The 23,793-nt window shown below is 51.9% G+C and overlaps 1 protein-coding gene across 1 annotated transcript in view; it reads right to left on the bottom strand.

Annotated features, from left to right (window-relative positions):
* The window catches only part of ANTXR1 (ANTXR cell adhesion molecule 1), a 134,785-nt gene that overhangs the window by 97,978 nt on the left and 13,014 nt on the right, over nt 1-23,793 (bottom strand). Inside the window, 8 exon segments of the mRNA XM_071579091.1 lie at nt 1,285-1,383; nt 5,843-5,903; nt 12,617-12,697; nt 14,618-14,686; nt 17,015-17,094; nt 18,218-18,251; nt 19,300-19,381; nt 22,216-22,287. Coding sequence (XP_071435192.1) covers nt 1,285-1,383; nt 5,843-5,903; nt 12,617-12,697; nt 14,618-14,686; nt 17,015-17,094; nt 18,218-18,251; nt 19,300-19,381; nt 22,216-22,287 — 578 coding nt within the window.

The following is a 23,793-nucleotide window of genomic DNA, read 5'->3' as shown; positions in this document are numbered from 1 at the left end:
GGGAGTTCTCTGGTGTTCCAGGTGGGAGCACTGGGGTCCTCAGGGACTGCCTGAACTACAAACCAGGCTGGTGTAACAGGGGAGGTGAATGACTGACTGCAGAGGACTAACCCTGCTGTGGCTGCACTGGGCTGACACTGCCATTCAATGTGCCTGGAGCTCCTCCAGCTCTGATGGAAGGAACAGCCACCCCAGAGCTCTCCCTGCCATCCTCAGAGCCCCCAAGCCAGGCCATGGGGTCTCTGGGCCACACAGATTCCTGCACACCTAAACCCACCAACACCTGCTTTTCATAGAATCCTGGAATCAGTTGGGTTGGAAGAGACCTCAGAGATCATCAAGTCCAACCCTTGATCCAACCCCACTGTGATCACCAGATCAGAGAATCAGTTGGGTTGGAAGAGACCTCTGAGATCATCCAGCCCAACCCTTGATCCAACCCCACTGTGATCACAGTAGGGTTGGATCAAGACATGGTGGATTCTCACAGTAGGGTTGGATCAAGACATGGTGGATTCCCCCAGTAGGGTTGGATCAAGACATGGTGGATTCTCACAGTGGGGTTGGATCAAGATGTGGTGGATTCTCACAGTAGGGTTGGATCAAGACATGGTGGATTCCCCCAGTAGGGTTGGATCAAGACATGGTGGATTCTCCCAGTGGGGTTGGATCAAGACATGGTGGATTCTCACAGTAGGGTTGGATCAAGATGTGGTGGATTCTCACAGTAGGGTTGGATCAAGACATGGTGGATTCTCACAGTGGGGTTGGATCATGACATGGTAGATTTTCACTCAGTACCACATCCAGTCTCACCTTAAACACCTCCAGGGATGGAGAATCCACCCCCTCTCTGGGCAGCCCATTCCAAGGCCTGACCACCCTCTCTGCAAAGAATTCCCTCCCATTATCCAACCCACAGCTTAAGGCCGTGCCCTCTTGTGCCATTGCTGGTTGTGTGGGAGAAGAGCCCAACCCCCCCTGGGTCCAACCTCCTGTCAGGGAGTTCCAGACAGTGTTGAGGTCCCCCCTGAGCCTCCTCTTCTCCAGGCTGAACCCCCCCAGCTCCCTCAGCCTCTCCCCACAGGGCTGGGGCTCCAGGCCCTTCTCATCTTTGCTGTCAGAGTCACAGCACACAAATTGCCACCACCACCAATCCCTTCTGCATCCTGCAAACTGAAAGCTCTGCCTCCCATAATTAATACTTTCACCATCAACCCATCTGAAGGTCCCAAATGTCCTGCCAGTGCAGAGGAAGGAGATCAAGCAGAGGAAGCAGCTTACTGAGTGTGAGGGTGTCGTTGATCCTGAAGCTGCAGAGCACTCGGTCCACGTTCCGGGCGTGTCGGAATCCATTCCCTCTCACCACAACCTGGAAGGACTCTGGGGACAAACAGGCACTGCATTAGTGACACAGAGCAAGGCAGAGGAGGGGCATTTAGCCCAGACACATCTCACAAGGCTTCCCTGGCAGCTTAACAACTTTTAAATTTAAAAATGGAACTTCCGCTCACTCCCTTCAACTTGAAGGTTTAGAAAGAGGGAAAAATTCACAAGAGAAACATCTGAACTGACCTGCAGTGAAAACAGGGAGATTTGGAGCTTCCCCCTCCCCAAGTGGCCACGGTAAATGGCAGATAGTTTGGGGTGAAGGAAGTCAGAAGTATCTTTCCATGGAAAGGAAAAAACCCCAAACCTTGTAGTGACAGGTAAGTTGGAGAAGTTGAAGTGTTGCTCCCAATAACTGCAGAATTGTGTCAGTCACACAAGAGTTTTCTCCCAACAGCCATGAGGACTCATTTCCATGCCGTGCCAGAGGATTTTATCAACTGCTCAGTGGTTTAGTCTCTGCACAAAGACTCTGATGCCACAGGCTGTGGTGCCAGGAGGAAGCACCAGGGACAGCCACCAACACCTGGGCACTGAGCTGAGCTGTCCCTTTGCAGTGAGGTCACATCCCCACCAGCCTTTGGGCCACTCTCTGCCATCCCTTGATATTCCAATGACTTGAACCCCCTCTGGGAAGGGCCTGTGGGCTCCCTGCAGCCCCCAGAGTGGAGAGAGTGGAGAGAGAGGAAAGCACCACTGGGACATCTGGACTCAGAGCCACAGTCCCAGAACATTCTGGCAGCAGATCCAAGGAGTGCAGCTCTGCTGTCCCCAGGGTGAAGGGAACAGCCTCCACAACTCCTGTGAGTGTCTGGGAGAGGACTCAGCCAGTCCTCACTGAAGTCAGGCTGGGGAATGGTTTGGACTTAAAAATGTTTCACTGACCAGGATGAGGCAGGAGCAGCCCCAGACGAGGCAGGAGCAACCCCAGACGAGGCAGGAGCAACCCCAGACGAGGCAGGAGCAACCCCAGACGAGGCAGGAGCAACCCCAGACGAGGCAGGAGCAACCCCAGATGAGGCAGAAGCAGCCTCAGACCAGGCAGGAGCAAACCCAGACGAGGCAGGAGCACCAGGGACACCACCCTGGTTTGGAATCTCCAGGACACCAAGGAACTGAGTTTTTGCAGTTCAGCTTTTCCCCCTTTGCATTTTCCAGTCTCCACCTCCTTTCACCTCCCCTGAGGAGCCAGTGCTGTACTTGTCAAAAAGAGCAGCTTTGCTCTGGAATTTGGGCTCCATTCCAGGTCCTGCTCGTTTGCAGCCAAGCTGCAAATCATCCCAGCACATCCAGCCAGGGGAGCTGCTCACAGCCCCTTTGTGAGCTGTCTGAGAGCATTGGGGAAGAGCAGGGAGGGGGGACAAGAGTTCTGGAGTGTGGGGGCTGGGAAGCCTTAAGAGGAATCACAGAAGGCTCAGCTGCTGGGGATGAGAGTTCAGGTGCAGCCAAAGAACTGCAGCAGGGATGTCAGCTGGGCCATGGGGGCTCTGGCTCTGCTGGAGGCTCAACTGGACTGTGCAGTTCACTCTGCAAAGCCAAACCCTCCAGAAAGGGCCATTCCAGAATGATGGAGCTCATCCCTGCAGTGCCTGGGACCAGCCAGCACTGCAAGAGTGGCCTGGGGCAGCTCAGAGCACACGTTCCCTCCTTGCAAATATAAAAAAAGGGGAATAAACTGCCCCCACTCTTCAAGGATGGGCACAGAAACTCAAACCCAGCAGGGCTCAGAGCTACACCTGCAAACACTTATTTTAAAGGCACCAATGCACAGAATTTTCACAGTCAGGGGCACTTTCTTTAGTCTCAGAGCCCTGAGTGAATAAACCACCTACATCCCAGGAGCAGTGGACTCTTTGCCCAAACCTGGAGACCAGGAATTCCAGCCTGGAATTGGGGATCCAAAGAACTGCTGGCATTTTTTAAGGACAACTTTGCTCCTCTGGCCAGATTCTGATGTGAATAATTTAGACAAACCCCTCTGCCTTTCCTGCCAGCTGGCTCTGCTGGGCACAGCTGGACCCAGCCCTGCCCTCTCATCAGGGCACAGGAATGAGAGGAATAAATCAACTGACAAAGCATTAAAAAGATGGTTATGATTGATGACTATAAGTCACCTCCTGGCTCATGGCATGGCATAAGCAGCAGTGTTTATTATTTCAATAAGTAGGTAAATACATGTTTAAAACAAGCTCTGAGTTTGGAAAGTGGATGTGAATGTTGCTGAGATTCCCTTCCCAAACATTTCTGGGCCATCATTGTCCTGCCCCAGACACTGTCCCAGCAATCCCCCACCAGGGCCCTGCTTGGAGCTGCTTTAACACAGAAACTGATTCACTGAACAGCCAAAATGCTGCTTAAGTACCAGGCAGGAAGGGACCTTGGGGTTTGGATTGACAGGAGGCTGAGCATGAGCCACCAGTGTGCCCAGGTGGCCAAGAAGGCCAAGGGGATCCTGGCCTGGATCCAAACTAGCGTGGCCAGCAGGCCCAGGGCAGTGACCATTCCCCTGGACTCTGCCTTGGGGAGGCCACACCTTGAGTGTTGTGTTCAGTTCTGGGCCCCTCAGTTGAGGAAAGAGATTGAGGGGCTGGAGCGGGGCCAGAGAAGAGCAACGAGGCTGGAGAAGGGACTGGATGTGGCACTGAGTGTCCTCTGAAACACCTCCAGGGACAGAGAATCCACCATGCCTTGATCCAACCCCACTGTGATCACCAGCCCAGGGCACAGAGTGCCAGAGTGATCCCAGTGGGGTTGGATCAAGGGTTGGGCTTGATGATCTCAGAGGTCTCTTCCAACCCAAGTGAGAAGAGCAACGAGGCTGGAGAAGGGACTGCATGTGGCTCTGAGTGTCCTCTTAAACACCTCCAGGGACAGAGAATCCACCATGTCTTGATCCAACCCCACTGTGATCACCAGCCCAGGGCACGGAGTGCCCTGGGCTGGTGATCACAGTGGGGTTGGATCAAGGTTTGAACTTCATGATCTCAGAGGTCTCTTCCAACCCAACTGAGAAGAGCAATGAGGCTGGAGAAGGGACTGGAGCCCCAGCCCTGTGGGGAGAAGCTGAGGGAGCTGGGGGTGTTCAGCCTGGAGAAGAGGAGGCTCAGGGGGGACCTCAGCACTCTCCACAACTCCCTGGCAGGAGGTTGTGGCCTGGTGGGGGTTGGTCTCTTCTCTCAGGCAACCAACAGTAGGACAAGAGGGCACGGCCTTAAGCTCTGCCAGGAGAGGTTTAGGTTGGATATCAGGAAGAAGTTCTTTGCAGAGAGAGTGCTCAGGCCTTGGAATGGGCTGCCCAGAGAGGGGGTGGATTCCCCATCCCTGGAGGTGTTTAAGATGAGACTGGATGTGGCACTTGGTGCCCTGGGCTGGTGATCACAGTGGGGTTCGATCAAGGGTTGGACTTGATGATCTCAGAGGTCTCTTCTAACCCAACTGATTCTGTGATTCTCATTCCTGTCAGTTATACCATCCTGGCTTCAAAGCCCAAAGCTCTTCAGTGGCACATGTGGAACATCAACCTGATGCCAGGTACTTGTTGGGCACTGAGTCTGGTGGGCACCTGCTGGGCAGTGGGGCTGCCTGTGGGTGTTCAGGAGTCCAGGAAACTCCAGGAGCAGGAAATGCAGGATCATTAAAGCTGCTGCTTTGGGAGTGAAGATGAATAAGGAAGAACTGGGTTACTTGGTGGGATTATCAATAAAGGTGCAGAACCAGTCAGGGACTTGTCCTTCTCTACAAACCCCAGCTCTGCTCCCAACCCCTCAATGAGGTGCTGCTGCACATTCAGCACTTGGGATGCACTTGATAAAACATGAAGAGTTCCCAGGAGCAGATGGAAGAGCCCAAAATGATTGTCCAGCCTGGTTTGGGTCCTGCTGAGTGCAGAGTCACCTGCCAGGCTTTAGAGCAGAGTCAGGGCAAAGGGAGGACAGCAGGACTCACACAGTCAGCAGTGATGGTTCAGCTGCTCCTCAGCCACTGTGTCACCCCATAACACCTGAGAAATGGTCCAAGAACACTGGAAACCTTCAGATCCAACTGTGCTCACCTGACTTTCTTGGTAGTTCTGAAGCACCTCCCTCACCAGTCCCACAGGATGATGAATTCTGCAAAACTCTAAACCTAATCAAAGGCTTTTTGCCTCATTTAATCTGTAATTTTGCAGCATAACTCCTCCAAGTCTGGCACAGTCTGAGTAAAACAGACTGACTTGACAGAAGAACATTTAGGGAAAACTCAGGTCTTTTCTGTAAGGAAACCCATTTGATATCATTTGGTAGAAGTGGGAGCTGTGCCAACTGTCTGAAGGTGAAAAAGAAATTCACCCAAACCAAAAATAAAAGCCAAATATTTAGTTCCAGGTCATCAGTGAGTTCTGCACTCCCAACAATCAGAGGTGGAAAGCTGAGCTTTAGGCACCATGAGCTGCTGTGGCCTGGGTTGTACTTACCCCCTGCACAAATACTGGAGGGCTCTGCTGCCAGGATCTCTATACAGGATTTCTTCAAAATCTGAAAGACAGACAAGACATCATGAAGTCCCTCAGATGTGTCTCCACAGAAAAACACAGCCCTGCAAGAGCTCATTCCCACACAAGCTCAGCTTTTCAGCCTAAAGCATCCAAGCCCTGCTCCCTTTGAGCTGGGCTGGGAGGTGGTGGGTGCCAAGCCCTCCACCATCCCAGGGCCATCTTCCCTCAGTCACCAGCACAAGTCACTCTGTACCCACCACAGTGCCCTCTGAAGGGGTGTGGGGGCACCATCACTGCCCTCCCTTTGCAGCCACATCTCCCTGTCCAAAGTTAGTCTGGAGCCCAACACTGAATGAACCAGCCCAAGTTTAGGCTGAGCTCTTTGGCTTTGCCCCAGGAATGTCCACAGAGCTCAGGGCTCAGCACGGGGGTTCCAGCTCCTGCTGCAGGAGAGCACCCCTGGGGTGTCCTCAGAGCTGCTCTGAGGTCTCAAACCCAATGCACAGACTCAAATTCACTCAAAATAAACCTTTGGCAGGGCTGGCACTGCCCCCAAGCACTGCAGTGATTGGCACACCCTGGGGCTCAGGCTGGGCTGAGGAGCCAGCTGGAGTTGGACACTGTTTATTCCCAAGTGGTGCTGAAACTGCTCAGGCTGTTCTTTGAAGCCTTTGCCCTGCCCTGCAAACCAACTCCAAGCCTTCAGTGCCCACCAAACCTGTGCCAGTGCCCAGCAAACCTGTGCCAGTCCCTGTGACCCCCAGGAAAGGACTGAGGGCTGAGCAGCCCCTGCCTGAGGCAACACTGAGCAAAGTTCTCCCAAAGAGGCAGAGAAACACCAGCCAAGCATCATAACTCAAACCCAACACCAAAAGTGTCTCCCCAACTTTAAAATGAAACATCTGGAAGGAAAGAGCAGCAACCAAGACAATGAACTCTGCAAGAACAGGCTGACATTTCTTTTTTGTTTCTCCACAATCACAACTCTCTGCCTCCAATACCTGATTGCAAAAGGGACACAGAGAGCCAGGAGTTGCCTTTTAGAGGTTTGAAAGAGGAGATTACTCAGAAGCAGGGCTGGTAGAGACTGGCAGTGCCAAGGGACTGAAGGAGGCAGGACCCTCTGAGCTGGTGGCAGGTGAGGACAGAGATTTGCAGGAACAAGGTTAGACAGGAACTGTCAAGTGGAAAAAAAGAGAAAGTCAACAGCTGAGAACAGAACTGAGAAGCACTGGAAGGATTTGAAAGACAGAATAAGGAGAAACACGAAGAATGTAAAATACAATCAATACTTTTTTAATTAAGGTTGAGATTCAGGACCTCAGTTCAGCTATTTGCAAACATTCCTGGTGTCAGCCAGCTGGGAGAGGGGCTGGAATAGCAGGTGGCTCAGTTGGATGGTGCAGATCTCCCAGCCCAGTCCAACCCATTTACATGACCACAAAAAACTGGCCTTAATGGGTTTTCACGGTGCCAACTGCAATATTTGTTTTGATTTAGGTTAAGTTTCCAACGCTCCAAGCACCCACCCTGACCTAAAGTGAAAAGCAGGCAGCAATAACCACTGCAAAAGAATTCCTGTATTCCCCTTCTTTTCCCAAGGGGTGCCCAGCCCTGGGGGCTGCAGGGGCAGCTCCTGCCCTGGGTGCTCTGGGGCTCCCAGGAAAGCAAATCCCATGGGAGGGAGGTGGTGGAATCTCCCAGGGCCCATAAACACCCTGAGAGCAGACTGGGAGAGCTGAGACATCCCCATTGTCCCAGGGAGAGCCACCACAGCCCTGGGCACTTGGGGACTCCCTGCAGGGCTCAGGCAGCTTTGCCCTGGCACCTCCTTCCAAAGGGGGAGGTGTTTGGGGCAGTGCCCACTCCTGGGGAGGAGACACCCCAGCTCAGGCTCCTCTTGGGGCCATGGGGCTCCAGGGATGCTCCAGAGGTGCTCCAGGGATGCTCCAGGGGTGCTCTAGGGGTGCTCCAGGGGTGCTCTAGGAGTGCTCCAGGGATGCTCCAGGGGTGCTCTAGGGATGCTCCAGGGGTGCTCCAGGCTCTGGGAGGGTCTCTGGTTCATAATTCCTGCCACCCCAGAAGGGGACCCTGGCTCTGTGTGCCACAGTTACCTCTGTGGGGGTAGAACTGTTTTAGCACCACCAGGGACTCATTTCCCCTCCTCTCAGGTGGGCATTAAGGGCCAGGGGAGGCCCTTCAGGAAGCAGAGGGAAGACTCTGCAGCTGCTGGAATCTTCCCTTGCTGTTCTGCTCCACAAGCACACAGACACATTATTCCAGCTCTGCATTTCTTATGTATTATTTTTCATCAAATTTGGGAGTTCTAATCAGCAAACAGGATTCTGAAGTTTCTGCCTAATTAGCATGAGTGGGAATGACCTGCAGCCTGAGGCCAGGTACTCATTAGCAGGCTCTGCTCAATTACTGAATACCAAAGTCTGTTGCCAATTACAAAACAGCCATTTATTTATGAAGTGTTTCCTGTCCAATAATATCTACATGAGCTAAGAAAAATAAATACATTTAAGGCCCTTTTAAAGATGCATTTGGGGGAAGGAAGAAGCAGAAAGTAGTTAATGTACCATTAAAACTAATGAGACAGTGGAGACTGGGGGTTCACATCCTCTCCTTGGGATGGGCAAACCAGGAGGCTCCAGCTGGAAATTTGCTCCTTGGCCTGTGCAGAAAGTCTGGGCTGTCACAGAAGACACATTCAGAATATCTTGCAAAGGAATGAACTCCCTCTCATCTCTCTCCTCCATTCAGGGGGTCTCAGCCCTCTCCCTGCTCCAGGGAATTTCCAGTTTTTCCCTTTGCCAGAGGAATTTGAGCAGCCACCTCAGGGTGGGCACAAAAACCAGCACCCCCCCTCTCCCACTTTGCCTGTGAGGTGCTCACAGATGTCACCAAAGCTCCCCCCTGCACACAGCCAGCAGTGCAGGTTGTCCCAGGAAACATCTGGGTGACACCAGCATTCCCAGAGAGGGTTTTTCCAAGCTCAGATCCCTGGGATGGAGGAGCACATTGAAGTGTCACACCAGTCCTGAACTGTGACATCAATCCTGAAGTGCCACCTCAGTTCTGAACTGCCACACCAACCCTGAACTGTCACACCAGTCCTGAACTGCCACACAAGTTCTGAACTGTCACACCAATCCTGAACTGCCACACCAGCCCTGAGCTGTCACATCAATCCCAAACTGCCACATCAACTCTGAACTGCCACACCAGCTCTGAACTGTCACACCAGTCCTGAACTGCCACACCAGCCCTGAGCTGTCACACGAACTCTGAACTGTCACCCCAACTCTGAACTGTCACCCCAACTCTGAACTGTCACACCAGCTCTGAACTGTCACACCAGCTCTGAACTGTCACACCAGTCCTGAACTGTCACACCAGCTCTGAACTGTCACACCAGTCCTGAACTGTCACCCCAACTCTGAGCTGTCACACCAGTCCTGAACTGTCACACCAGCTCTGAACTGTCACACCAGTCCTGAACTGTCACACCAGCTCTGAACTGTCACACCAGCTCTGAACTGCCACACCAGTCCTGAGCTGTCACCCCAACTCTGAGCTGTCACACCAGTCCTGAACTGTCACACCAGCCCTGACCTGCCACACGAGTTCTGAACTGTGACACCAATCCTGAAGTGCCACATGAGTTCTGAACTGTCACTCCAACTCTGAACTGTCACACCAGTCCTGAACTGCCACACCAATTCTGAACTGTCACACCAGTCCTGAAGCGTCACACCAGCTCTGAACTGTCACACCAATCCTGAGCTGTCACACCAATCCTGAGCTGTCACACCAACTCTGAACTGCCCCACCAACTCTGAACTGTCACACCAATCCTGAACTGCCACACCAATCCTGAAGTGTCCCACCAGCTCTGAACTGTCACACCAATCCTGAACTGCCACACCAGTCCTGAACTGCCACACCAATCCTGAAGTGTCACACCAGCTCTGAACTGTCACACCAATCCTGAACTGCCACACGAGTTCTGAACTGGGACACCAATCCTGAAGTGTCACACCAGCTCTGAACTGCCACACCAGTCCTGAACTGCCACACCAACTCTGAACTGCCCCACCAACTCTGAACTGCCACACCAGTCCTGAGCTGTCACACCAACCCTGAACTGCCACACCAGTTCCCAGAGCTGAGGCCAGGCCTGACCAATGCCAGGGTGAGTTGGGCACCACTGCAGGAGGATGAAAAGGAGCACTCAAGGAATTCAGCTCAAAAGGAGGAATCCTGAGTACAATTTACCCAGACATGACTCAGTCCCACAGAGCAGCTCCTGCTACTTCCTTTCTCACCCACCACGACTGGCCCCTGGGAATTCCTGCAGGGTCACAGCCCTGGGAGAAGCTCCAGGCTGGTGCCAGAGTGGAACACAAGCCCAGGGTCAGCTCCTTCTCAGCTCCTGTTCCAGCTCAAAGCAGAGCAGAGACAGGATCTCATCCTGACTATCCTGGTGCTTCCTGACCATTTCCTGCAGCTCTCCCACCAAAGCCACACCGAGCAGGAGCTGAAGTTGAAGTTCAGGTTTGCCCTCCAGGACTTGCTCCATTTGCTTTAAACTGACAGATTATGACCTGCACAAATTTTTCACAGCAAAAGGAAATTTAATAAATGATTCCATGCCTTCCATGAGCTCCTGCAGCAACCAGCCCATCTGCCTCTCCACAACCATCCCCTCCTGACAAACCCAAACCCCACAGTAAACAGGAGGGAGCTGAAGCTCCAGCAGGGGCTTTCTTGAGATGAGGAAGACAAAGAAATTGTTTTGCTTAATGAAAGAGTCCAGTTGGGACTCAGAAGAGAGAAAGGAGCAGCCCCCACAGGGCCCCTTCAGCTCCCACCTGGAGGGTCACGAGTTGAGTGTGACCTCAGCTCCAGAGGGGCTGGACTGTCCAAACAGGTAAGGCCAATCCCAGGGTGGAGCCACAACCTGGTGCTGGGAGGGGACAGGACCAGACTGAGCACAGGAAAGGCAAACTGGGAGAACTGGGAGCACAGGGATAACCGAACTGGGAGAACTGTGAGCACAGGAAAACTGAACTGGGAGCACAGGGAAAACCAAACTGGGAGTACAGGGAAAGGCAAACTGGGAGCACAGGGAAAACAGCAAACTGGGAGCACAGGGAAAACCAAACTGGGAGCACAGGAAAGGCAAACTGGGAGCACAGGGAAAACCAAACTGGGAGCACAGGGAAAACCAAACTGGGAGTACAGGGAAAGGCAAACTGGGAGCACGGGAAAACCAAACTGGGAGCACAGGGAAAGCCAAACTGGGAGCACAGGGAAACCAAACTGGGAGCACAGGGAAACCAAACTGGGAGCACAGGGAAAACCAAACTGGGAGTACAGGGAAAGGCAAACTGGGAGCACAGGGAAACCAAACTGGGAGTACAGGGAAAGGCAAACTGGGAGCACAGGGAAACCAAACTGGGAGTACAGGGAAAGGCAAACTGGGAGCACAGGGAAACCAAACTGGGAGCACAGGGAAAGCCAAACTGGGAGCACAGGGAAACCAAACTGGGAGCACAGGGAAAACCAAACTGGGAGTACAGGGAAAGGCAAACTGGGAGCACGGGAAAACCAAACTGGGAGCACAGGGAAAAACCAAACTGGGAGCACAGGGAAAACCAAACTGGGAGCACAGGAAAAAAAACAACTGGGAGCACAGGGAAAAAACCAAACTGGGAGCACAGGAAAAAACCAAACTGGGAGCACAGGAAAAAACCAAACTGGGAGCACAGGGAAAACCAAACTGGGAGCACAGGGAAAGGCAAACTGGGAGCACGGGAAAGGCAAACTGGGAGCACAGGGAAAACCAAATTGGGAGCATGAGAAAACCAAACTGGGAGCACAGGGAAAACCAAACTGGGAGTATGTGGAAAGGCAAACTGGGAGCACAGGGAAACTAAACTGGGAGCACAGGGAAAACCAAACTGGGAGCACAGGGAAACCAAACTGGGAGCACAGGGAAACCAAATTGTGAGCACAGGGAAAGCCAAACTGGGAGCACAGGGAAAACCAAACTGGGAGCACAGGAAAGGCAAACTGGGAGCACAGGGAAACCAAACGGGGAGCAGAGAAAACCAAACTGGGAGCAGAGAAAACCAAACTGGGAGCACAGGGAAAACCAAACCGGGAGCACAAGAAAAAAAACCCCAAACTGGGAGCACAGGAAAAAAAAACAACTGGGAGCACAGGAAAAATAGCAAATTGGGAGCACAGGGAAAGCCAGACTGGGAGCACAGGAAAGGCAAATTGGGAGCACAGGGAAAGCCAAACTGGGAGCACAGGAAAGCCAAACTGGGAGCACAGGGAAAGCCAAACTGGGAGCACAGTAAAAACAGCAAACTGGGAGCACAGGGAAAACCAAACTGGGAGCACAGGGAAAGCCAGACTGGGAGCACTGGAAAGGCAAACTGGGAGCACAGGGAAAGCCAGACTGGGAGCACTGGAAAGGCAAACTGGGAGCACAGGGAAAGCCAGACTGGGAGCACTGGAAAGGCAAACTGGGAGCACAGGGAAAGCCAGACTGGGAGCACTGGAAAGGCAAACTGGGAGCACAGGGAAAGCCAGACTGGGAGCACTGGAAAGGCAAACTGGGAGCACAGGGAAAGCCAGACTGGGAGCACGGGAAAGCCAGACTGGGAGCACAGGGAAAGCCAGACTGGGAGCACTGGAAAAGCCAAGTGCCACCCCAGGATTCCGCATCCTCACCGAGTCGATGATGCCCTGCAGCGCCTCGAAGCCGTCGGTGACTGGGAACACGTGGTCTCTGCTGTCTGCAATCCGAGCCAGCTGAGCGAGCAGGGCAAGGCAAGGCACAGAGATGCAAAGAATGGCATCAATTAGCCAGCAGGCAGCTAATTAGGGCATCCCCAGACTCAGCCACTTGCACAAATCCCCTCAAATGCTGCACTACTCTGTGTGGGCTGCTGGTGTGGTTTGGTTTATTAAGCAGTGAACAGTTAATCTCTTCAGCCTGATTGATTTTAGAAAGGATAAAAAAGGGCTTTTAACTTTGAGTGGTGCCCAGAGAGAGCCTTTAGTGCCCAAACTCTGCCACCTGATTGTGACCCACCCCCCACTGTAAGTGCCCAGCCAAGACAGGCCACAGCACCAGCACAGGCAGAAAACACACTGAGACCAGGGCAGTTATCCAAGTGGTTCAGCATTTAGAGAAGGTTAATTAAAATGTGTTCTGCCAAAGGTTAGACTTGACCTTGGAAGTCTTTTTCAAGCCTCCACAATTCCATGATTTTATGAAATTATCCCCCCCCTGGAGATGCAGCCCTGATTCACCTTCCCTGTCAGGACTATTGGTCCTACTCGCCACCATCAGAGCCAAAAGGAAAGCAGGGAGAGATCAGGAAATCTCTCCCAAGTGGAGGTTAAAAGGTTTCAGAGGAGCATCCAGACACCTCCATGCCAAGGAAGAGGAGCCTTCCTGAGGTGGTGGCAAGGTCAGGGCAACCAGGGCATCACCTGCCAGGAGCTTCATGCAGGTTCAGCTGCCAGTGGCAAACGAAGGGTTAAGGCTCCAATGGAGTGTAACGAGCTCTCCAGGCATCTGCTGGAGCAGCCTCAGCTTTTGCTGCTGCAAGGCCAGTGTTTGTTCCAGTAATTCTGTCCCCTGGCAGAGGGAACCCCAGCCCAGAAGGCCCCTCTGGAGTTTCCTGCAAGTTGGAGGCAGCAGAACAGCCCCAAATTCCCCCCTAAACCCCCCCTGGGCTCCACCTTTCCAGCTCCTGCCCCTCAGATCTCCCACTGCTCCACGTGCCAACCTCCTGTTGGCACCCAGAGAAACACCCTGGGCAACTCTGCCCTGCCTGCTCCAAGAAGGGCAGGAAAGCTGCTCGTTGCTGGCTGAGCTGAGCTGAGCAGCCTCTGGAACTCAGGATGTTTGGAGTTCCCTCAACTGCCTCCCCATGGCCCTTCTCCTGGTCCATTCTGGGCCTTCAGACACAGCCAGCTAATTGCAATTAATATCTCCAGTATTTAAACACCTTCAGGGAGCTGCTGTCCGAGGCTGCTGCTTTAATTCTGGTCTCTTGGCCATTTTTGTTCCCTCTTTGCTTTTCTGTGACTTACTCTGGGTTGCACCAGTGGGTTTGGTTCAAAGGAGATTGTCCTGAACTAGGTTTGATTGGACTCCTTTTTTTTGAAAGCTGAAGACTTGGAGAAACTCCTTCAGCCTTCCCTGGGGGCTGTGCAAGTATTTCACTCATTTTAGAAAAAAATCAGGTGTTTGTGTGTGAAATGTAATTCCTGGACAGGCCAACTTTCATATGACAAGTTCAGAAGTCAGAGTGTCAAAGGGGAACACTGAAATATTGGGGTCATAAGTGAAGGAGTTTGCTTTTCACAGCACAGTTTTCCCCACAGGAAAAGCTGGACTGAATTTGAGGTGTTAAATGGCAATTTACATGGAAAAAATGTGCCCACAACCTCCTCCCCAAATCAATCTGCTGTTCTTCTTGTGCCTTCTCCTCTGCTTTTCTCCACCATACCCAGAGTGTCTGGGGCAGGCAGAGGATTCAGACAGGAAAGGACTTCAACCAACCCCCAACCCCTCCAGGTGGGCACCTCAGCCTGGCAAACAGCCAGCAGGAGGAGAGGGAAACCACTTGGGAAGCCTTGGGGAAGGGATCCAGGAGTGTATGCCCAGGCTGAACCTGCCCCTGTGCCAAGCACTCAGCCCACCCTGTGCCCCCTTACCTGGGTCTCGTTGAAGTCCTTCACCCCCACGCAGTACACGGTGGCCCCCAGGTCCCGGGAGCGGTTGGCCTGGAGGGAGGAAGGGCAGGTGAGAGGGATGCAAACCTGAGAGGGTGCAGCTTTCTGAGAGCTCTTAGTTGGGAATGTGGCTTTTCTCTTGTCCCAGTTGAGCAGGTGGGCCCAGTTTGTCCCAGTGTGGTGTGACCAAAGCTGGGCATTCCAAACCCTCTGGGCCATTGCCCAGCAACTGTTCCCAAGGGCCCATTGGCAGCAGCTGCCCAGGGCACAGCTGAGCCCTCAGGCTGGGAGCTGGCTGGGAAAGAAGCCTGGCAGAGGAGCTGGGAGAACTGCCCTGCAGGGACTCCTTGGCACCTCCACACCCACCTGAGGGCTCAGCTCTGCTCAGGGGCCAGCAACGAGTCCAAAATCCCCCCTGAGTGCCAGAGTCAGATCCCCCAGGGTGGAACTCCCTGCCCTGGGGGAGGCACTGGGGGCTCCCACCCAAACCTGAGGGGAGACAATCTTGGCCTTTGGGCACCTCTGGCACCACTCCTGGCATCCAGAGCAGGAGCAGACCCTGCACAGGAGGAGCCCCCCACTCTCCACCAGACTCTGCCATCATCTGCACCAACAGCTTTGTCCCCTCCTTTGCCTTTGGCCTCAGGGGAACCACGTGGGGCTCAGCACAGGGGCCACCAAACCCCCCTGTGTTTGTGCCCCAGGGGGCTGGGTTAGACTGCTGGGCTTGGGGGTTAAACCCAATTGCTCTTTGTGCCACTGCATTGATTGCAATATTGGTATTAAATTGTAACTCTGACTTAGAATCTCTTTAGTGTTGGGTTCATTTCTCCTGCAGGTTCACCTTTAAACCAGCACATCTCTACAATGAGCAATGGGGGGCTTGTCAAAGAGGAGCTTTCACAACTTTCCTCCCTGACTCTCTACAATCAGGTTTAATCTGCTTCTGGAGCAGCTGGTTTTTTGTACAGCAAATCCCAAGGTGTTTGGTGGGTTTTTAAACCTCCTCAGTTCACCTTCCTGGTAATTCCCCCTCCCCAGATGTCAGACAGACTGAACCAATTTTCTTTTCATCTTTTAGGGCACATCCCAGTACAACAGCAACATAAAATGTTTTGTTCTCTGTTTCAGACATGAGTGCCTGGACTGGTGATATTTATAGGTGAGAGACATTTCATTCCATGTGCTGCAGAATTCCATCACTCCCACTGCTTACACACCCCCTAAACCAGGGGGGCATCACAGGGTTGATTTTCATTGAAGGTGAAGCTCCATTTACTATTCAAATGACAAATGCTCCAATGCATTCAAGCCATTAGAACAAGAACATCTGCCCTGACCAAAAAGCCCTTCCCAGAGCAGATGGCAGCAGGTCAGACTCTCTCAGGAGGCTGGGGCAGGTCAAGTTGTTCAACAGCAGAGAAGCCTCATCCCAGTTTCACGCTGGGAAGCTTCAACCCAAACAACTGTTCGGGATCTCCTTCCACCAGCTCGTGGCTGCTCCTCCCCAAACCAAAACAAACAGAGCACTTCTGACCCTTCAACTTGTTCATTCACCTCGAAAAACAAACTTGTTTTTCTTGTGGGTTTTTTATTTCAGGAGGGAAGGGAAGGAGATGGACAGCAAGGAGGGGAACTGCAGGTCCAGCTCTTGTTTGTGCTGCAGCAATGTTGGTTTTACTGTACAAACCCAGGGCTTTTGTTGTTGTTGGATTTAATGCTGCACTTTGGACAGACTGAGAGGAAAAAAATCTGTCCATAACAAATTCATGCAAAAACATCATCCTCCAAGTTTAGGTCATCCTAATTGGCTTGACTGACAAGTGCAAAGTGGTTCATCCTCTGCAGGGAGGACTGTCCAGAGGGCAGCAGGAGGAACATTAAACAGCAAAGCTTTTCAGCTCACTAATTGAAGGAGGATGTTGAGAATATGTGCTTGGACCTTGGAAATATCTGTGGCAATTTTGATCATCTGAGAGGTTTTCTGATGTCCCACAAGATGAGAGGAACAACAGCCACTCTCCCTCTGCAGTCTTTGCTTTTGGTGGGAGAAGAAAAGCAAAAGTGAGAAGGTCCAGGTATTTCCCAGAGCAATCCAGTCAATAGTGAAACTTCTCAGCTGTAAACTAGTCCTTCCTCCAGTGTTTATTTTTAACTGGAAGTTCAAAGCCCTCTCCTTTCCCATGAGCAGCCTCAGCTGTGATGAGTCAGAAGCGTTGCTGCTGTCAATGGTTTTCCTTCACATTCGTGTCTACAGAGCCCCAAAGTGGAGGATTTCACAAGGGAAAAACCTTTTCCTTGTCTTTTGCCTTCTTTTGGCCTTCAAAGCAGGCAGCCCAGACATGCCCCTGACTATGAGAAGATGTGTAGGACACTCACCTCCCTCTCGGAGTAGAAGAAGAGATCCTCGTGGAGCTCCCCGTCCGTCAGCGCGATGATGACACTGGCGGTTCTGTAACCTGAGCACAAACACTCCTTCAGCCCCTGCTTGGCTGGCTGTGCCCAGCTGCCCCAAACCCACCCTGCCAAAGGGCTCTCATGGCCTGTCCTCCCTCCACCAGCCACTCCTCTGCAGACATCCATGTCCCCACAGGTTTTCACCTCCCTCCAATCCCGGTTTTATATCCCACCCTTTGGATGTGCCAATGGTTTTCATGGACAGCCCCTCGACCTTCCAGGGTTTCAGAGCAGCAGATTAATCTGCAGCCACCAGAAAACCTCATGCAATTTGTTCCTGTTAGTTCCTGATTTTATTAATGCTGTCAATTCAAGAAATCCAGAGGGGGATTTTTTTCAGCTTGTGATAAAAAAAAATCTCTGTTGGGATTTAAACATTTCACCATTTCCACACAACATTCCAACAATCTCACTGAGCCTTGCAGTCCTCACTTCCAAACAGGCAACCCCCAGAGATGCAGAGCAGGGATCTGACACCTGAATTTTCTTGCTGCTGTTTAGAAACCCCCAATTTTCAATATTGTGGTAATGGTGGCACAAGCAAGTCAACAATAAGCAACATGTGGGGTTATTCCCTTTGCAGATGAAATGCCTGAGCTCATTTTGTAGGAAATGGAGAAAACTGAGTGTTTCTGCTGCAGATTTGGGAGCCCAAATAACCTCCAGAGGTGCCTTTTTCCTACTTCAGGCTTTGCAGTGCAGGAAGATTTTACATTAATTACAGAGAGGGACAAACATTTTTGTAATTGTCTGCACTTACTGCTGGGTTAAATAATGGCTTTTATCCAACAGCTTCTCCACAGACTCATGTTTGAGAAGGAAGGAGAAATGGTTGGCAGAGTCCCCAAGCACAAGGAACAAAGTAGGACACCAGAGAGTTTGGGTAGGGGTGGGCACCTCCAGCCAACCTGGATCCCCCTTCTGGCCTCGAACATTTCCATTCCAGCTCTGGCTCCTTAAAGCTCCACCAGGTCTCCTTCCCTTCCAGGAACAGTGCCCTGAGCAGCCTTGAATTCCTGCAGGAGCAGCAGCCACCCCCACCCTTCCCACGTTTCAGATCTGGTAAAGTTATCAGCAGAAAGGAAGGAGAATAAAACATTCAGTGCACCAAGAAAAGTCTCTCACCGTGAACGTTTTCGTAGTAAATCTGTTCACTTGCCTGAAAACAAACCAGAAGGTTATGGGCAATAAATCAGTGATGCTTTGTGGACATCTATTCATGCACCAAAAGGGAGGAGGGCAGTGAGGGGGTCACATTTGCAGTTCAAACAGGAACTCTGCCTTCAGGCACCTGGAACCCTCCCAGACCAGGCCTCTTGCCTATGGCATTGGCTGCATTTATTGAAGCACCAAAGTCTTCTCAAAGCACAGCTCAGTCAAACCAACCCTGAGGCCAGCAATAATGTTGTCTCCCTGAAAATCCCACTCCCCTTCCTCCCTGAAAATCCCACTCCCCATGGGGAATATTCCCCTGCACCTCCAGGGCAACTGCTCCGATTGCAAACCAACCAAAGTCTCTGTTGGGTCACCTGAATTTGAGGGTTGTGCTCACATTTCAATGGCAGCAATGACAGTTCTGCATTTTCAGCAGTTCTGAGTCCTCCCAAACACACATGTGGGACAGAACTGGGAGGGAGTGCAGGAGTTCAGGTCTAGAGGGACTTCTGAGCTGGTAAAATACATATAAAATCTATCCTGAGGGAGAAGGTCAGAGCAGGCAATGATCTGCACAGCATTGTTTGGCCATGGGTGAGGACAGGTTGGAGTCACAGCCCAGCTCTGACAGGGCAGGACTGACACCTTTCCACCTCTCAGGAACAAGTGGGATTGCAATGCCAAAGGCTCCAGCTTGGCCTAAGATGTAAAAGCAACTCCCCCACTAAAGCTGAAAGCAGAAATGAAGATAAGGAGAGTTTGCACCTCCCATCCCAGCTCCAGCACTGGCCATCACACCCCCCTGCACCCCTGGCATTGTCCCCCCCACCCACCAGGGGGGTATTACAGAGTCACAGAATCCCAGACTGTTCTGAGCTGGAAAGACCCCCAAGGATCATCGAGTCCAACTCTTCAGTCAATGGCCCACTGAGGGGATTGAACCCCTGACCTTGGGCATTATTACAGCCAAGTTTTAACCAACTGAGCTGATCTCAGAGTCCCTGTTTGCATCCCTGGGGGCAGCAGCCACCCCCCAGCACACCCTTGGTTACCCTCTCAAATCCCTCGTGCATGTACGTGTCGCCTCCAGGCAGCACCTTCTGCAGCTCCTCCAGGCCCTGGCGAATCTGCTCCCTGCAAGGAGGGCACAGCTGTCAGACCCAGCACCCCACCAGACCCACAGCCAGGCCAGCAGCAGCTCAGACCCAGGGGAAGACATGCAGGGCACAACCAGATACAGGGAGGAGACAGGAGGAGCCCACCCGACGTTCCCATCCATCCAGTCTGGGTGGACACCTCTCCAAGGATGGGGAGAACAGAGCAGCTGTTGCTCCCACAGCCTGGGAAGGCATCCCAAGAGCAGCAGCTCCTCAATATCCATGCAGTTCACACTTTTCTTCCTAAATAAATACTCCCTGGTCAGACTGAGCTGACTCACCTGGCTCACTTTCCTCACCTGTGTTTGCTGACTTGACTAAACAAATATTTATTTGGTTTATTTGGACATTACACCTTCAGTTCCTCTCCAAGCTGACTGGAAGGTTGAAGCCTTTCCCAAGAGCTCATTATGCTTCAGGGTAGCTGGTTTAGCTCTTTTCAGGGAGCCCAGGCACAGAGACAGACCAGCTGCAGGGCCCATGGGCTGGGCACTCCTTTGCTGCTCCCCTGAGTGGCAAACACCAAACTCTGGGAGCCAAGCACAGCCCAGGAGTCTCTGACACAGGATAAACCCCTGCAGTGTGTGTGGGGTGTCTGAGCAAACTGGGGAGGGGTGAAGGCACTGCAGGAAGGACCTCCTGGACATGCCAGAGACCAGTTTTTCCCTGAGATTTTTGACACTCCAGAAAACCTGCTTTGTGGCCTCCCACACTTTGACATTATTCCCCCTGCACAGCAGTGACTCCCTCGGGGGGAAACCCCCGACTTTCGCAACAGGCTGAATTATTCAGCTTTGCAGAGCTCACTCTGTGCCTGTGATACCCCAAACCAGTCAGACACCAGTTGGGCACTGCCACAGCTGGGCCAGTGGCAGATTCCCTCCTCTCAGCCACTCCTGCACCCCCCAAGCCACAGCTGACCATAAAGCTGAGCTTTTCCCATTCATCCCCATTTTCCAAAGGTGAACAAACACTGATGTTTTAAAATACACAGCAAAGTGTTTAAAACACACCAATCCAGTCCCAGAAGATGCACAGAGTTTTTCCAGAAGGGATGCTCAGCATCCCCCCCCTTCCCTTCCAGGGGCTGACACACCACACAGAGGCACAGACAAGGCAAGGGAGGTTTTCCCACCTCTCCACCTTGGCCATTAACAAAGGTCAGTGTGGACTAAAGGACCAACACCTCGTTTGTGGGCCCCCCATCAAACCCCAGCAGCTCCTCACTCAGCTTTAGACTAATTCCATATCAATATCCTGTTCCCAGTCAACATTTCTGGGACAGCTGGAGAAATAGGGAAACCTTTTCCACGTGGGAAACACTTCAGGCTCTCAGGTCAGAGCCTTTGCAGAGGAGGGATCCCTGCACTGGGGTGTGTTCATGGGGGGGACACAGCAAGAGGCAGGGAACAGGTTTTCCTCTGGCACCCAGTTAAGTGTTGGTCATTTATTCTCCTTATCCTCGTTGTAATAGTAATAGTAATAGTAATAGTAATAGTAATAGATATAGTAAAAGTAATAGTAATAGAAATAGTAATAGTAATAGTAATAGCTATAGTAATAGAAATAGCAATAGTAATAGTAATAGATATAGTAATAGTAATAGAAATAGTAATAGTAATAGTAATAGATATAGTAATAGCAATAGTAATAGTAATAGTAATAGTAATAGTAATAGTAATAGAAATAGAAATAGTAATAGTAATAGAAATAGTAATAGTAATAGTAATAGAAATAGAAATAGTAATAGAAATAGTAATAGTAATAGTAATAGAAATAGTAATAGCAATAGCAATAGTAATAGTAATAGAAATAGTAATAGTAATAGAAATAGAAATAGTAATAGAAATAGTAATAGTATTAGTAATAGTAATAACAATAATAATAATAACAACAATAACAACCAAAACGATGATGATGATGATGATGATGATAATAATTAATAAATAAATAAAAATAAAATAAAAAATAATAATAATAATAATATTGTGGCAAGGAAGGGCTGCCTGGGCTGGCAGGGGTTAATGGCCCTGCCAGGGCTGGTGGGGATGTGCTGTGCCCTGCAGGAAGGCAGCCAGTCCCCTCCCTGCTGCTCCAGGGGAGCTGCTCTGGAATGTGAGTTCAGCCCTCCAATATGTAAACCACATGCTGACTTATACACTCCACACATGTGTTACATATATTCCTGCTCCACGTGGCAATGAAGTTAACAGAGGAAGCAAAAGTGATTTAAGGAACTCGTCCAGCCCTGCTTGAAGTCAGAGTTAAATAAAAAGAATCCATCCCGTGGATTTTACTGGGATTAACTCAGGGATCTGCAAAGGGGTGAGAGGAACACGCCTCAGGAACGGGGCAACCAAACCACAGCCCCTTGCAGTCCCCCCCAAACACTGTCTGCCTGTCACAGCCCTTCACAAATCACGTTCCCTCCACCTCAGGAGTCACCTCAGGAGTGTGGGAGTCACCTCTGGCTTTCCAAGTCTGGTTTTATGGGAAGGGAGTTCCACCTATTTGCAGAAGAAACCCCAGAGGATGTTTCAGAGGCAGCAAGTGTCCTGTTCCCTGACAAAAGGCTGAATCTCTGTGGAATGGAGCTCCCAGGGAAACCAGCTGGAGCCAAAACCCCAACAGCTGACAGAAAAACATTTAAAAGTTGGATTTAAGAAGCCTTGAGAAGCTTTAATTCATTCTAGGACATGAAAATGGGCAGGTGGTTCAAACAATTAAATTGAGAAGCACAAAGGTGTCACAACTCTGGTCAGAGTGGGCTGGAAATCATGGAGCAAGGTGAACCTTCCAACCCCTTCTTACCTGTCTTCTGTTAACCTCATCAGAATTGTCCCTCTAGTTGAAAAGACAATGAAGGACATCCTCAGCTGAGGGCTGGAGGAGAGAAGAGAAGAGAAGAGAAGGGCATTACTGTGGTGGCCCAAGCACAGGGACCCTCTGCTCTCCAGCTGCAACCCAACAGGAGGACAGGCAGGAGGAGGCAGCAGAAGGTGGTTTGTCCTGAGCCTTCCCAGAGCAGGCAAACCACGGGCAATCCTTGTGAAAGATGCACAGAGCATTTGCATCAGAGCCTTGGGATTGCATCACAACCTCAAGAAAGGCTCCAAGGCCTCCTGGAATCACCTCAGGAACAAGGGCAGGATAATCGTGTTCATCAGAACACATCCCATGTCCTGAGGGACTCTTCAAGACTCAAGTCATTCAGAGCCTGAGAGCTGCAGCCTCAGGCTGTCCCTGCAGCCCCAACCTTGTGTACCTCAGGCAGCATCTCCAACAGGAGGGTTCTCTCCCCACAAAAATACAATTTGATCCATGGAAGACAGGCAGGAACACAGGGAACAACCAGCTCATCCCCTCCTATTTCCCATGAGACAGAGATGTGGGGAGAAGCAGCCCCTGGGATGATGCATGAAGAGAAGAACCCTCCCTCCATCCCCTGGCCCAGTGAGAAGCAGCTCCTGCTGCACTGGGAGCCACTGGAGCCCAGTGGGAAGCAGCTCCTGCTGCTTTGAGAGCCACTGGAGCCCAGTGGGAAGCAGCTCCTGCTGCTTTGAGAGCCACTGGAGCCCAGTGGGAAGCAGCTCCTGCCAAACTGGGAGCCACTGGAGCCCAATGGGAAGCAGCTCCTGCCAAACTGGGAGCCACTGGAGCCCAATGGGAAGCAGCTCCTGCCAAACTGGGAGTCACTGGAGCCCAGTGGGAAGCAGCTCCTGCCAAACTGGGAGCCACTGGAGCCCAATGGGAAGCAGCTCCTGCCAAACTGGGAGCCACTGGAGCCCAGTGGGAAGCAGCTCCTGCTGCTCTGGGACTCACTGAAGCCCAGTGGGAAGCAGCTCCTGCCAAACTGGGAGCCCCTGGAACCCAGTGGGAAGCAGCTCCTGTCAAACTGGGAGCCACTGGAGCCCAGTGGGAAGCAGCTCCTGTTGCTCTGGGAGTCACTGGAGCCTGGTGGGAAGCAGCTCCTGCTGCACTGGGAGCCACTGGAGCCCAGTGGGAAGCAGCTCCTGCCAAACTGGGAGCCACTGGAGCCCAGTGGGAAGCAGCTCCTGCTGCACTGGGAGCCACTGGAGCCCAGTGGGAAGCAGCTCCTGCCAAACTGGGAGCCACTGGAGTCCAGTGGGAAGCAGCTCCTGCCAAACTGAGAGTCACTGAAGCCCATTGGGAAGCAGCTCCTGCTGAACTGGGAGTCACTGGAGCTCAGTGGGAAGCAGCTCCTGCCAAACTGGGAGTCACTGGAGCTCAGTGGGAAGCAGCTCCTGCTGCACTGGGAGTCACTGGAGCTCAGTGGGAAGCAGCCCCTGCCAGACTGGGAGTCACTGGAGCCCAGTGGGAAGCAGCTCCTGCCAAACTGGGAGCCACTGGAGTCCAGTGGGAAGCAGC

This window comes from Pithys albifrons, chromosome 29 (genome assembly GCF_047495875.1).
Source record: "Pithys albifrons albifrons isolate INPA30051 chromosome 29, PitAlb_v1, whole genome shotgun sequence".
Classification (NCBI taxonomy): domain Eukaryota; kingdom Metazoa; phylum Chordata; class Aves; order Passeriformes; family Thamnophilidae; genus Pithys; species Pithys albifrons.
This window is presented reverse-complemented; position numbering and strand designations above follow the sequence as displayed.